The sequence below is a fragment of the Episyrphus balteatus genome, chromosome 3 (assembly GCF_945859705.1).
Source record: "Episyrphus balteatus chromosome 3, idEpiBalt1.1, whole genome shotgun sequence".
Lineage (NCBI taxonomy): Eukaryota > Metazoa > Arthropoda > Insecta > Diptera > Syrphidae > Episyrphus > Episyrphus balteatus.
In genome coordinates this window covers 24,278,819-24,293,861 of record NC_079136.1, presented here as the reverse complement: position 1 = coordinate 24,293,861, position 15,043 = coordinate 24,278,819, and the positions used below count along the sequence as shown (strand labels likewise).

Sequence of the window (15,043 nt, the reverse complement as noted above, 5' to 3'; positions counted from 1 at the left end):
ATTTATATATTTATATTTTGCCAGATTCTGGCGGCAGAAATTCGCCTTTTTTTAAGATATAATTTATTAAAATCTGTTCGGTGTAAGTCCCGGAAAAGGGTGTTCGACAACCGTAATAATATATATGATATGATACATGACGTCGTATTTTTTAATGCTGATTCCAAAAAATCTAAAATCAAGGCATTCTGACGTCTTTGAAAAAAGTTATACCTCTTTTTCATCTGTCAACCCATATTATTATAACAGTTGCAAACTTACTACCGAAAAACATTTAAAAGTTATGGTAGGGTTACCAAATTTTGCATGAAGGTTTACATATTTATTATAATAAATAATCAAAACAATGCAATGAAAAAACATATACATCTATGAAAAAATGCTATGAATTAAGTATTTAATAGTATTTTTGATTTAAGTTCAATTAGGCCCAATTTATTCACTCTCCATTATTTTTAAAGGCTCCATTAAAAATTATAAAACTGTCAAATCGCATACAAATTTTAAAATTTCCCTTTTTTAATGGCGACTTTAAATTTAATGGAGTGTGAATAAATTGGACCTTAATCAGTTAAACTGATTTTTAAAACAATATAGTTTTATTGTTTGTATTAGCAACTTAGACTTTTTGTTGACTCTGACTGTATTTATTATATTAAAATCAGATTGTAATCGCACTTTCTTATCGTCTTTATGGAACGTAACTGTTCAACATCTTGTGTGACAAAATTAACACATTTTTAAACACTAAATGCGTTAACTGTCTCTATTAACAGTTTTATTTTATTTAAGAAGAGTGTAATTTTAAATGAAAATATTTGTCAATTTCGATTTTACATCATTTTGTTGATATTTAAGTTTATAAATTTTGTTAGTGTGTAATTTTGTCAATTTTTAGGCGTTAAATTTGTTGATTTAATAAGCTGATAAAGTTATCTTCTGGTTACTGAATTGATCGATGTTTGTTTCGATATTGTTATCGCAAGAAACATACTTTAAAAATATAAACTTAGTAACACTTGAACAACAATATATTATAGACCATTTCTTTTTCGTTGTATTAATAATTTTTGCTGTGTATTTTATTACATGAATTTGTATTTATTCTTTCAGATAACAATAATCCACAACTAAATCCATCTGAATTGAAAGAATTGTGTAGTCTTAAATTCGGCAGTTGGAATTGAACGATAAGCATCATGGGGTCGTTATTCCGAAGTGAAGAAATGACCTTGTGTCAGCTTTTTCTTCAAAGTGAAGCCGCTTACGCTTGTGTGTCTGAGCTCGGTGAACTTGGATTAGTTCAATTTAGAGATGTAAATTTAATACTTATTGATTAAGAAATGGATTAATTAATATTTGTTTTTTTTTTTTTTTAGTTAAATCCTGATGTGAATGCATTTCAACGTAAATTCGTTAATGAAGTTCGTCGTTGCGATGAAATGGAAAGAAAATTACGTTACTTAGAGAAGGAAATTAAAAAAGATGGTATTCCAATGCTTGATACCGGCGATAGTCCTGAAGCTCCCCAACCCAGGGAAATGATTGATCTCGAGGTAAATTTATAAATAATTTTCAATTTGTTTTTATACACATTTATAATTTATATGTGCTTCTTTTCTATAGGCAACTTTTGAGAAACTCGAGAATGAGCTTCGTGAGGTTAATCAAAATGCCGAAGCACTAAAACGTAACTTTCTTGAACTAACTGAGTTAAAGCACATTCTGCGCAAGACTCAAGTCTTTTTCGATGAGGTGAGTTTCAGTTTTACATTATATAAACATTTTTTCCATCATATCTAATTGTCCTCGAAAAATCTAAAAAAAACCATTAAACATTTCACGTTTAAAACATTATTTTCTTTATGTTTTGAATTATTTCATAATCGAGTTTAAAATAATTTATTAGTTTTTTTTAAATTTTTTTTAGAATAATAATAAATTTTCTGTGATTTGGCATACTAGTTATGCTGCATGCACATTAAATCATTGCAAATTTAATGCTTGAATGGCATGATCATTTGCTATTTCATTGCATTTTTTTTTTAATTTAATAAATAATAACAAATAACAGTACATAAAATAACTAATGCCCCGACAACACAACTTTATTTAATTTAATTTTCTTATAAAATAATAATTATTATTATTAGTAATTAAGTTTTTTTTAAATATTTTACCATTTTGAGAATAATATAAATACTAATGAGTTTGAAAGTAGTTAATTTGAATTTATAACTCTTTTATTTGTTTGTTTGTGTTCTTTCGCACTTTCAATTCTAATTTTTCATTAACAACTACATCTTAATTTTAATTTCTCTCTCTATCTCTCTCCAACACACTAATTTCACAAATCGAAATAAATTTCCTTGTAAAAGAATTGAAAAAAAAATTATTATGAACAAGAAAATACAAAATGTATGTGCATTTTTCCCCCACCAATATTTTTTTTTTAATTATAATTTTAAGTGTGTATTTTAAATTAAAACAAAAACAAAAAAAACTAAAAGTATGTTTTGGAATAAAAAAAAAAAAAATAAATTGCCACAAAATTTGTATGCTGAAAGTAAATTTGAATTATTTATAAAAAAAAAACTATTACATTATTTTCATAAAACACGGATATCACAAAGGACTCATTTAACAGCACGTTACTCGTAATTCTTCAATAATTCGTAAATTTTTAAATATTTATTTGTATTGTTTATTGACGCTTGTTTTAAAAGTATAGAATTGAAATGTGTCTTATAAGCTAAAAGTATTAGATAAGACTTACGGGATATCTACATGTGGGTCTCCAAACCATACAGACAGGTGTGTTTTTCGAATGTAGGGTTCGTGTCTAAAAATTATACTGACTTTGAAAAGGTTCTTTCGCATCAAAAACTTAGTGTAAATTAAATCCAGACATTGATATTTTTAATTTAGTTTACCAATTGTTTAAAATGATAATTTATGCTGCGTAGTAAAAGATCGTTTGAATTCAATTTTGAGTAAAAGTTAAATATAGAATATAGTATTTTTTTGTTTCTAATTTCGATCTCAAGTCGACAGAGGTAATAGTAGTACTTGTTTAGCTCCTTAATTCCTCTGGTTCGAAATTAAGAACATTTAATTTTTCTTATCAACAACGATGTTTCTTTTTTAAAAAAAATTATTTAAAATTATGCGAAGAAAATTATGGGCCCTATTATGACTTGGGAATCGCTACAAGTCTTCGGCAAATCAAAGTTGTTGAGCCTTTAATAACACATTCAGCGTTATTCATTCACTGACACAACATTTTCTCTATTTTGGCTGCATTACGAGTTTCTTTGTAGTTTTCCTATCGAAATACCATGATATGACTGTTTCCCAAATCGTTCGACTTGAGTCGAACGTTCGACTCGCGAGTCATAATAGAGGCCCATTATTACTCTCGAACAAACAAGGCTTTCCACCGAGAAGCATTAGATACCTCAAATGTGTTTACAGTTCAATGAAAGAACAATATCCAAAAGTGCAAAAACATTGTTTACCACAACGATGGCATTTTGTGGTATATTCCACTGTCGTCACGTACGTTCATGTACAGGCAAATCTAACTTCTTCGTTAGTTCCAACTGCAATATTTTTAATTATTTTGGGCAGATACCATTTTATTTTTCTCAACCAAACCCAATTAGTATTTCATTTTAGCTCCCTAAAGTATGGAATTTCATGATGACAAACGAGATAATAGCGATTGAGTTACGTAGAGCAATTAAAATACGGTCACGTTTTCGACGCGACTTCTTCAACCGGTCTTATTTTGCTTCTGGGTTTTATACGAAGATACGTTGTGTTGCAGGGTCGTATTTATACGTTCTGCGTGTCCCACATCTCTTAGCCTATGTTATTTGAAGAATTACATAAAATACCCAACAATTTAGAACGTTTTTTCTTGTGGATGAGACACAGTTTTACCAATTTTAGCTCGATTTTAACAAAAAATAAAACATGCAACTCACTTCCAAATTAACAAAGTGTTGGGCCATAGTTTCTTTGAACCAAACTCTACAAATATTGTTGGGGACTGTGCAAAGACTGGTCGAATCGTAGATTTTTTTTGCTGTCCAGTAATTCATGGTGACAAGAATCCGAATTTTTGGTTCTTCGAGTTTGGTTCGGTGAGTTGTTTTTAGGCACAGGGACCTTCAATAGTGAATAACTTGAATCGAATTTAATTGGGGCTTGATGTAATACGATTGTATCCATGTTGTTATGTTGTGTGACTAATCATCAATGAATGATTTCCCTAAACAAATTATCTTCCCTGTTGGGTTGTCAGACCTTCTTTATTTTAATGTTGGGTTATAGACTTCTTAATTAATATGAAGGCTATATGGTCAGTCTAATTTATGGTGGTTTGCAATTTACGAATTGTTGAGTATTAATACTTAATTTATGATTTATTAAGGCTTATAGACATTTCACAAAGAAAACAAAAAACATACACATATATTTATTAAGTTTTGGCTTTTTAAAAATATATAAGGCGCTTAGAGGATGACTTAAAAATTTATAAAATTATTTAAATGCACTAAATGTTCTCACCTTACAGAAGTTTTTTGTTTGGTGCTCAACGTCTCCTCTAAGCTCTTCATCATAATTTAAGGTTTATATTTTTATACAATTACATGCTTTTGAACTTAACTAACGTAGTTATAAAACGTACTTGCTTTGTATTAACATTATTTTTATAAGCTTGCTAGAATATATATAATTTTTTGTTTTAAAATCTACACCCTTCAGCTATTGCTCGTTTAATGCAAGTACAAAGTTTATTTTTTAGTTGTATTAGTGTCTCAGAGACCACAGTTGATATCCCTCTCCATATAGTTTAAATGTAAGTAGAAAATAAGTGTGCTTTATTATATTTTTTTTCCTAGTGGCTTTTTTTTTATAAATTGTACTTAATGTCCTTTATATAGATGTTTTTTTTTTGTATGCATAAATACGCTTCCTTTATTTTTATGTTTATTATGATTTTGTACTGAAATGAAGGTGGGTATTGGTTCGAATGGAGAACTAGTATTAAAATTATATACCATAAATTCCAGAAAATTTTCAAAAGAGAAAAATTGTAAGAATTTAAAGAAGATGCCTACCTTCAAAGAATTTTCTTTTTTTGTTGGTTCATTTTTCGTTGTGTTAAGTTTTCCGCATACTTTTTTGTTTTCCTTTTCGGTTTATCCCTTGCGTTGCGTTGCGTTCCGTTTGCGTTTGCCTTTCGTTTGTTTTCCTTTCGTTTCGGTTGTGTTGCCAGGCAGTGCCATCAATATCCTTCACTAAATCACGCTATCAACAGATGGCCGACAACCAAAATGAGGATGAGCAGGCTCAGCTCTTAGGTGAGGAAGGAGTGCGTGCCAGTCAACCGGGACAAAATCTTAAACTTGGGTAAATATATAAGCTCTCTCTATCTCTCTCTCACACACACTCCCTTTGCCATTCGGCTTCTCTCGAAAAAGAAAAGCAAAAAAATATCAATTTTTACTGGAGGAAAAAAAAAACAATTTTATTTCAAAATTTGTCAAATTCTATGTTTCTTTTCAATGTTTTATCGTCGTGATATGTATTTTTTTTTTAATTTTTGTTTTTCTGTGTTCAATGTTTTAGCTTTAATTTTTATATTTTACGAAATTTATATTTTAAAATAATTTATTTTATTATTATACATAAATTATATAGAAAAGCTTAAATAAACACTGGGATAGAATATCGTTTCCTCCTGCTGAATCACCGACTGTGACCGTATTGTATGGTCCTATTCGGTCTCGATTAAGGCAAGCTTTTTGCTGGCTGTTTTAAATGTTTGTTATTGAATTAAAAAAAATTATATTCGTTTTTAAGTGAAAAACAAAAAAAGAAATGCGATAAGTTCTAAAAATGCACATATTTTTTTGTTTATTTTTTTTATTTTATTGATCTGTGAACAAATTGCTGCATGGTGATTGGGTGCATAGAAACAAAAAATTATTACAAAATAAGAAAACAAAATTATTTTTCCAAAAAACTGGTGGAATTCATAAAATTGGTGTTTTGGATAACTTGTCTTTAAAATCATCTTTCATCTTTGCTCTCTGTTTTTTTTCGTCACTTTAAATCTAAAGCACGCTTAGTTTGAATTCTTTTTTTTATCACAGAGATGTATGTATGTAGATGTAAATTAATTTAGTGGGCATGACAATGACAGTGTATAATTTTTTAATGGGAATTGAGAAAACAAAAACATAATTTGTTTTCAAAATAAAACTGATTTTGGGTAAGGTAAAGAAAAATTCAAATTTGGAATCGATAAAAAAGTTTAGTAAAATAAGTAGAAATTTTTTATTTTGATTTCTTTTCAAAAACAAACTTTTGGTTTTCCTTTCTTTCTAATTTAATTTCATATCATCCAAATCATTCATATGAATTTAAAAAAAATTAACTTTTGCGATGATAATAAAATCTACGTGTAACCTTTAACTAAAACAAGTATCTGTTTACTAATGATTGATTAAAATAAAATACAAAAAAAAGATTATAATAAAGTATAAAAAAAAACAAATAAAAGAAAAATACGCAATGAAACAAATATGAATCATAACTATTATAGCAAGAGGGTGGTCTTAATACCACAACCGAATCGATGACTCGTGCTCTTATAACGGACGAATCACGAACTGGACATTCAATGGGTCCTGTGCAACTTGGGTAGGTATTTTTTGTTTTTATTTTGAATCTTAATTTTTGTTGAAGATTTTAATTTTAACTTATTAAAATTTAAAAAAAGTTCTATAGTATATTAAAAGAATCAGAAAATAGGTAAAACAAAAAAAAATGTATTTAGAAAAAAAAATATTAGATAGTTAATTTAAATTTGTGATGCTTATAGTAGTTTATTTGAGAAGAAAAGTTGACCAACTTAACTATGCTTGTTGATCAGCAAGATTATGTACTATACTTTTCCAATAGGCGTTAACCCTTTGTTGCCCGGAGCAATTTTTTTCTCAAAAATATTAAAAAGACGTTGAAAAAACTTTAAATATTTCTTGAATGTCGCGCCAGAAAAAAATATATCCATTGCACTAGTAAATATCATTATATTAGTTAACTTCTGAGCTAGGTAATTGCTGATATATTTAATTGGGATAAAAAGTAAAAAAAATAAAGTTTAAAAGGTGGTTTCTTATTGTAACCACCGGAAAACAAAGGGTGAATGTGATGATTCGTATTAAAAATTATACAAAGTGATCGGCTGAATATTTCTGGTATCTGATGAAAATAATTTGTTATCTTTTAAGCATAAAGAGAAGTTTGCCAAGCTCACCTACAGATGAGTAGAAAACGAAAATCTAAAGTGCCTTTCATAAGCACTGTGTTTTCCATAACTCAGTAGTAACTCATTTTTTGATTTTATTCGAAGAAAAAACAAAACAAATATTATGTACTTGTGTTTTTGAGAATAAAAAAAAATAAAACACTGCTATGGGTACAACCCAATTCAAAAACCGTAAATGCTGATGCCGTCTTCACAGATTTTAAACAAAATTTTTTAAGGAAAACAAATATTTTTCGTAATAGTTAGTTTTACCAAAGAATTAATATGAGAACCGTTGTAAAAAAATAGTAATAATTAATTATGTAAAAAATAACAAACTCAGGCGTTTCATAATTATATATCCCCGAAAATGTTAAAAAGTAAATTAAAAACTCAAACTACTGTATGACCTCGGATTCCTTGCCAAGAACTAAATCAAATACTCTCTTTGGAACAAGAATTTATAAAATTCTGGCTCAGTTTAAGTCTTTCCTCCCAGACAAGTTGTTTTTGCTTTACGTCCTTTTTCACCGTAATCTCTACTTACTAGAATTTCCCAATTACTTGCAACCAAGTTTACATCGTAAAACTACATTGTTTAACTACTGGAATAAGTCCTCAAGCAGTTTGTACCAGTTACAACTTTAATAAGAAAGTACACCAGATCATCATTGAGCCAAGAAAATTAAGTATACGCCCAAGTGTACTGATTTTTATAAATATAAACAGCGTTTAGCTCCTATTCTTGGAGTTCTGTAATATCAATTAATATTCTACGTTTAATTCGCTACAAACACAATTCAATAATCTTTATTATTTTCCTTTTTGTTGTATACATATACATATCTGACATATCCAAAAAAATTTGGAACTTTTTTTGAAGTTCTACCTCTTTTTCGGCGTTTGTAATTTTTCAAAATAGTTGTAAGGGAATCAACTAGTGATGTAGACATCATCTAGTTCTCATAATTGTAAAATAGTTTTGTTTGTTATGGTGTGAACTTTCTATGTATGTTTAAAGAGGCATGTTTTGGTAAAAGTGAATTTCTGTGAGTGATGAGTATAACTTTAATCATGTGTACATGTGTACACAATTTTTTTTTTTTGAAAAATTAAAATTCAAAAATGTTTGCTTTAAAAATAAAATATCAAAAAAAAAATATGCGCAGTATATTTTTTTCACAATCCACATCTACTTTTTTTCGAAAAGATTTTGAAGAGTTTTTGTCTAGGTTAAAGAGCAGTAAAAAACACAAGGTGACAAAAAATTTATTAAATCTCACTTATTCGTACAAGTTTTAAAGTATTTCTGAGACGCGTTTTATTTTGAAATACATACATACCTATGTATGTATGTATGTATGTATTTTAATCATTGATTCGATTTTGCTTACGTTCAAAGACAAAAATTGTTGATATTTGTCTTTTCCTTAAATTTTACATGAGCCGTGTTTTTTTTGAAAAATGCTCACTTTTCAAGTAAATTACATCAATAAAAAAAAAAAACTTTAGAATAGTTCAGCGGCCTAAAAAACACAAGCTTGAAAAAAAAAAATCAAATTGATTTTCCTTTTAAACGATTTTAAAGGAGCTTAGAACATTTACAGTTTTTGTTTTGAATTTTCTAAGGACCATTTTTGAGTAAGTAAATAATCCAAAAGGTAGCAATTTTTTTGTTTTTGGTTAACGAATGCAAAAGGAACTTGTGCATTCACCAAAAATCTATGGCCCTCAAGATAACCAATGTAAAACGGGTCTAAAATATTTTTGTTTCATTTGTTTTTTTTTTTTTTTACATTTTTTAACTAAGCATCACAAATAAATAAAAAATTATACTAAAAACAAACTGAGGCGAGGGTTCGTAAATAATATGAACATTGTAAAAGTGATATAAACAAACAAATAAAAAATTGTAAATACATAATTAATATTGCTAAAGGATTCTTTATGAAACAAAATTTCTACCTTTAATTACTTTATTTTGTTTAGTTTTCTGGAAAAGTCTCAAGAGCGTGGTGAAGATTATCTACCATGGTTGGTAACAAAAGAATTACTAAAAAAATAAAAATGGACAAAAACTAAAAATTTTTGCTAATGTTAATCAGCCTTCATTGATTTTGTTTTGTTTTTTTTTTTCAGTTTTTTCTTTGTTTACATTACTACTAGCGCTTTTTTTACTCGTTTCATTTTTGTATTTTGTCTTCAAAAATAAATCACACACCCTGTCTCATATACAATAATTCTTTTTTAAACAAAATATAAACTTTATTCATGATCCATCGAATTAATAATTATTAAATATAATAAGAATTAAAACTGAATGTTGCCCGTTTTGTAATAGAATTACATTTTTTTCATTATTTTATTTTATTTTATTTTATTTTTGTTTGATTTTGCTTTTTAGAGTTATTTTTTTTTTTTTTTTTTAACTTATAATTAGATAATATTGTAGTTATTTTATGCGTGATGTAGAATATATAGTGAATTCATTTGTTTTACCATTGTGTGTGATATGACAAATGAATATGTGCATTTTTTTTATAAGAACAATATTTGTTGAATCTTACAAAAAAAAAAATATTTTTAAAAATATATTCCCAAAGAAAACAAACTGTGTCGTTCGCTGATTAAAAAATGGCTAGCATAAGTACTAACATTAATCGAATTCTCAGTATATCCAAGCATTCAAGATGAATCCGTTTCGATAAATTATGAGTTCATTTAAAAATTTCATACAAAAATTTCAAAACTAAATTTGAAATCATAAATTTCCACCACCAGGAATGCTCATCAGTTTACCTATGAGCCTAACTTCGAACGTACTGCTAAGTATAGGGATTTTTTCTTCAGCCACACAACACGAATGTGGAATGCTTTTAACGGTTCAATTTTTCCCTCCCATTGTGATGTACACTTGTACAGACATTTAAAACCAATGTGCACATGCAACACTCTTTAACTTTTGTATTCTATTTCTTGCATGATATCAAATATGTTGGTGACTATCTACCCGGCTTTGAAAGGAGAACCGATCTTAAATGCTAATCCCACACATAGCGATCTCTGTACGGCCCATTATCCTAATTTATAATTAAATTTAAAGACTATAAAATGATGGATTATATTTTAATTTCTTGAGATTTTTTCTAAATCTGTTAATTTTGTCTTTCTTCGAACTGACTAAGTGTTAAAAGATCACACAAGGAAAAAAAACGGACAAAATTTAAAAGCGTTGTTTGACCGACCAATTTTTTTTCGACCAAATTGGAGAAACCAAATTGGAGTTAGTGTTTTCTACTGACTATGTCATCTCCTTCTGCATTAAAAATTTCGGCCCAAGAAAGTACCACACCGAAAAACAAAAAAAATTCCAAACCGGAACGTCAACTTTTAGGCGTGGTTTTTTTTCATACAATAACCCGTACCGCTTTCGCACCTTTTTAGTGTTCGACTTGAGTTTGTATATCGCTGTTTTAACATCCTGAAGGTCAGGATGACAAATTATTTGGCTATCATTGTCCGGTATGTTGCTGACGCCTTTTAACAACTAGAGTCTTTTCTGCAGATTCTTGGGATCGATGATCGTTTTAGCTTTCCATTTTAGAAAATTAAAATTACCTTTGTCGGAATGATACACTTTTGTTACTACTCTGCAGCCTCGGTTCATATGCCTCGTCTTTGAAGTTTCAATGATCTTCATTGTTGATTTTCCCATTTATAATCGGCGTCCACATTATTCCATTGTTTTTGTTCATCGAAACGGATTCCTCAAATGTAATATTAATTAGCATTTAAAAATGTATAAAACCCTTTTTTATGTTAACGAATGACACAGTATGAATTCGATTATTTTATCTCCAGTGAATAATGATAGTCCGAGTGTGCAATAATAACAAACTTTGAAACTTTTCTAACCTGAGCATATTTTTAATAAAACATTTTCAATTCCTCAAAATATAGCTTCGTAGCTGGCGTAATTCTTCGAGAACGTTTGCCAGCATTTGAACGAATGTTATGGCGTGCATGTCGTGGTAATGTATTTTTGCGACAAGCAATGATTGAATCTCCATTGGAAGATCCTGCTAATGTAAGTCATAATTTTTTGGTTAGTTTGTTAAATTTTGTAAAACCACTTTTATTCCTTCTATACAGGGCGATCAAGTATACAAATCAGTGTTCATCATCTTTTTCCAAGGAGATCAACTCAAGACTCGTGTGAAAAAAATCTGTGAAGGATTCCGTGCCACACTCTATCCCTGCCCAGAGGCACCAGCCGATCGTCGTGAAATGGCCATGGGTGTTATGACACGCATTGAAGATCTCAATACTGTTTTGGGTCAAACCCAAGATCATCGTCATCGAGTTTTAGTTGCTGCTGCTAAGAATCTTAAAAATTGGTTTGTCAAAGTTCGCAAAATCAAAGCCATCTATCATACTTTGAATCTTTTCAATTTGGATGTAACACAAAAGTGTTTGATCGCTGAATGCTGGGTGCCAGTACTTGACATAGAAACTATCCAACTGGCATTGCGGCGTGGTACGGAACGCTCGGGTTCATCGGTACCACCGATTCTCAATCGAATGCAAACCTTTGAGAATCCTCCGACTTACAATCGGACTAATAAATTCACCAAAGCTTTTCAAGCTCTCATTGATGCGTATGGTGTAGCTAGCTACCGGGAAATGAACCCGGCTCCATACACAATCATAACTTTCCCCTTTTTGTTCGCCGTGATGTTTGGCGATTTAGGACACGGAGCTATTATGGCACTCTTTGGTTTATGGATGATTCGCAAGGAAAAAGGACTAGCTGCTAGCAAAAGTGACAATGAAATTTGGAATATCTTCTTTGGCGGACGTTATATAATCTTTTTGATGGGTGTCTTCTCCATGTACACTGGACTTATTTACAATGACATTTTTTCAAAATCACTCAACATATTTGGATCGCATTGGAAGATTCAATACAATGTATCGACTGTAATGACAAACAAACAATTGCAATTGAATCCAGAATTCGACGACTATGAGGGTTATCCGTATCCCTTTGGCATGGATCCTGTATGGCAGATTGCAAGTGCTAACAAAATTATCTTTCAAAATGCTTACAAAATGAAGATTTCCATTATTTTCGGTGTGATTCATATGATTTTTGGTGTCATAATGAGCTGGCATAATCATCGTTACTTCAAGAATCGCATTGCAATTTTATTCGAATTTATTCCACAGATGATCTTTTTGTTGTTTTTGTTTTTCTATATGGCTTTGTTGATGTTTATTAAATGGAATCGTTATGCTGCTGATAGACCTGGTATGTTATATGGTCTTTTTTTGGTTTTTGAGACCAATTTTAACCTTCAATTTTATTTATAGCACCATACTCGGCTTCTTGTGCTCCATCTATTCTAATTACATTCATTAATATGGTTCTGTTTAAGCCTCCAAATGAGCCTACTGATGGTTGCAGCCCTTACATGTATGCTGGACAAGGATTCTTTGAGAAATTGTTGGTACTTATTGCTTTGGGATGTGTTCCAGTCATGTTACTCGGAAAACCATTGCACATTATGAAACAAAGGAAACTTGCTAACGTAAGTAAATTCCTGCTATTCAGTTAAAAAAAACTCATTTGTAGTCATTCGCTTGCTGTTATTTGGAATCTATTTTGACTAAAAAGTTCAAATAAGTTCCACAACACGCTTAACCCATCAAAAATAATGTCATCATAAATGTAATTTTTAAGAAACTTTTTATGCTTGTTGGCGTGTGTTATAGACGTATTCCTAATTAATTTTTTAATCTATTTGTGTACACCAAAAAACATTCCCAATTCCAAAAACACTAGGAAGAGGTTAGTTTGATTGTTTAATCAGCTACTTTCGATGTATTCAGTTTTTAAAAGATTTTATTGTTGTTTTCTTCGAGATGATTTAATATTAATTGGTTATACAATTTATAGATTCAACCCATTCATCCAGTTGGAAATGGTGATGCTGAAGCTGGAATGAATCCTGATGGAATGACAAATACTGAAGGTGGACAACATGGTGGTGGCGGTGGTCATGATGAAGAAGAAATGTCTGAGATATTCATTCATCAGGGCATCCATACAATTGAATATGTTCTTGGATCTGTTTCTCATACTGCTTCTTATCTTCGTTTGTGGGCTTTGTCATTGGCTCATGCTCGTGAGGAACTCATTAAAATCTTCTTAAGATGATTTTTTTAAATTACTTTAAATTGTTTCAGAACTTGCTGAAGTCTTGTGGACTATGGTTTTGTCAATTGGATTGCGACAAGATGGATGGTTAGGTGGTATTATGTTGTGGATTGTATTTTCGTTTTGGGCTATTCTTACTGTTGGTATTTTGGTTTTGATGGAAGGCTTGTCAGCTTTCTTGCATACTCTACGTTTGCATTGGTAAATTATATAATTATATAATTAAACTCATCTTCAATTTGTTGCTAATTATTTTTTGTTATTTCTATTTTCAGGGTTGAATTCCAAAGTAAATTCTATGCTGGTCAAGGATATGCTTTTACACCATTTGCATTCGAGGCTATTTTGGAAACTGGAGCTGTTACAGCAGAAGAATAAGTTTAAACCAGCTAAAGAAATATTTAAAAAGAATTTATTAATTATAAACAAATAAAAAATATAAACATAATATAGCAAAATACCCAAGAACATTTGAGATTATATTATTTATGATGATGACGAGCTAAAGGGCACCTATAATTATTGTATTTAAATAAATATATATTTAATTCAGCTTGCATTAAAAAATACTTATGGTATATAAAAAAAGTGTTGTTTTTTTTGTTTTAAATGTAGCACAGTTTATGTATCTTATTCATCATATTAAAAAAGAGAAAATATTTAAACTTACATATTCTAATGAATAACTTATATAAAATAATATTCCATAACAACTTCAGATTGTGTATTTATTGTTCAAAAGAATTTTAACAAACAAAAATTGTATTGAACTTAAATTAATCATATAATATTCAGATGAATGTGCAAATAAATTGTAACGATAACATACATGTATTTATTAATAATAAATAAACATTCAATAGTTTTTTTTTCCGTTAAGGTTAATACTTGGTTTTTTATTTAGTATCGTACCGTGAATTACTTCTAATTTAGTTATAAATATGATCTTTTATGCTGCATTTCCTCAAAGCGATTTATGCTAAGATGCATTTAATAAAGTACTATGAGTGGATACCAAAACTTCACAAATTACTTGGGGAAATTTTTGCATTCAAATATGGAAAAAGTTAAATTATTCACGATAGCTATTTTCTGGGGAATTTTTTTCCGAAGATGATTCGCGATAGCAAAGTTCCAAAAATGAAAAAAAAAAAAAAGAAAACTCCGAGGAATTTTTATTCCCGATAGGGCTGAATATGAACGATTTCGCCATTTTTGGACCTGCCCATGAACATTTCATCAAATAGACATTGTTTATTGCGCGATTCTAAAAAAGCCGATAACGGGTACAATCGTCAAGTACTACTAGTATGATATTTCATGACACAATCGGCCCTAGCGAGGTATCCGTCGAATGCTTCGAGGTGTGCTTTCGACAGGTGAAAAATCTCCGATTCGTATCACATCGGACAAATTTCCGTTACGACGCACATAGGAGTATTGTCATCAAAAACCTGGCCATAATTATTTTTCGTGGTTTTTGTTATTATTTCTGTTTA

At 29.6% G+C, this 15,043-nt stretch overlaps 1 protein-coding gene across 4 annotated transcripts; it reads left to right on the top strand.

Moving 5' to 3' along the window:
• Positions 1-1,113: 1,113 nt before the first annotated feature.
• Positions 1,114-14,012, top strand: LOC129913012 (V-type proton ATPase 116 kDa subunit a 1). Of its 4 annotated transcripts, XM_055991331.1 has the most exons (11): positions 1,114-1,316; positions 1,380-1,556; positions 1,627-1,755; positions 6,620-6,717; positions 9,314-9,358; positions 11,285-11,411; positions 11,477-12,635; positions 12,698-12,915; positions 13,284-13,512; positions 13,574-13,745; positions 13,820-14,012. In XM_055991331.1, exons 1-11 carry the CDS (start codon positions 1,200-1,202, stop codon positions 13,920-13,922), a joined length of 2,574 nt encoding a protein of 857 aa, XP_055847306.1. In that variant the 5' UTR covers positions 1,114-1,199; the 3' UTR covers positions 13,923-14,012. The 4 variants fall into 4 exon arrangements, with proteins under 4 accessions (XP_055847306.1, XP_055847309.1, XP_055847310.1 ...); XM_055991334.1 differs by lacking the exon at positions 9,314-9,358; XM_055991335.1 differs by lacking the exons at positions 6,620-6,717; positions 9,314-9,358 and adding an exon at positions 5,330-5,421.
• The last annotated feature ends 1,031 nt before the right edge of the window (positions 14,013-15,043 follow it).

Bases quoted from the DNA above. Each gene is read 5' to 3' on its own strand.
- LOC129913012 (XM_055991331.1), top strand. From the start codon at position 1,200: ATGGGGTCGTTATTCCGAAGTGAAGAAATGACCTTGTGTCAGCTTTTT. The intron at 11,412-11,476 runs GTAAGTCATAAT...CCTTCTATACAG, and splicing joins CATTGGAAGATCCTGCTAAT to GGCGATCAAGTATACAAATC. The intron at 12,916-13,283 runs GTAAGTAAATTC...TACAATTTATAG, and splicing joins AACAAAGGAAACTTGCTAAC to ATTCAACCCATTCATCCAGT.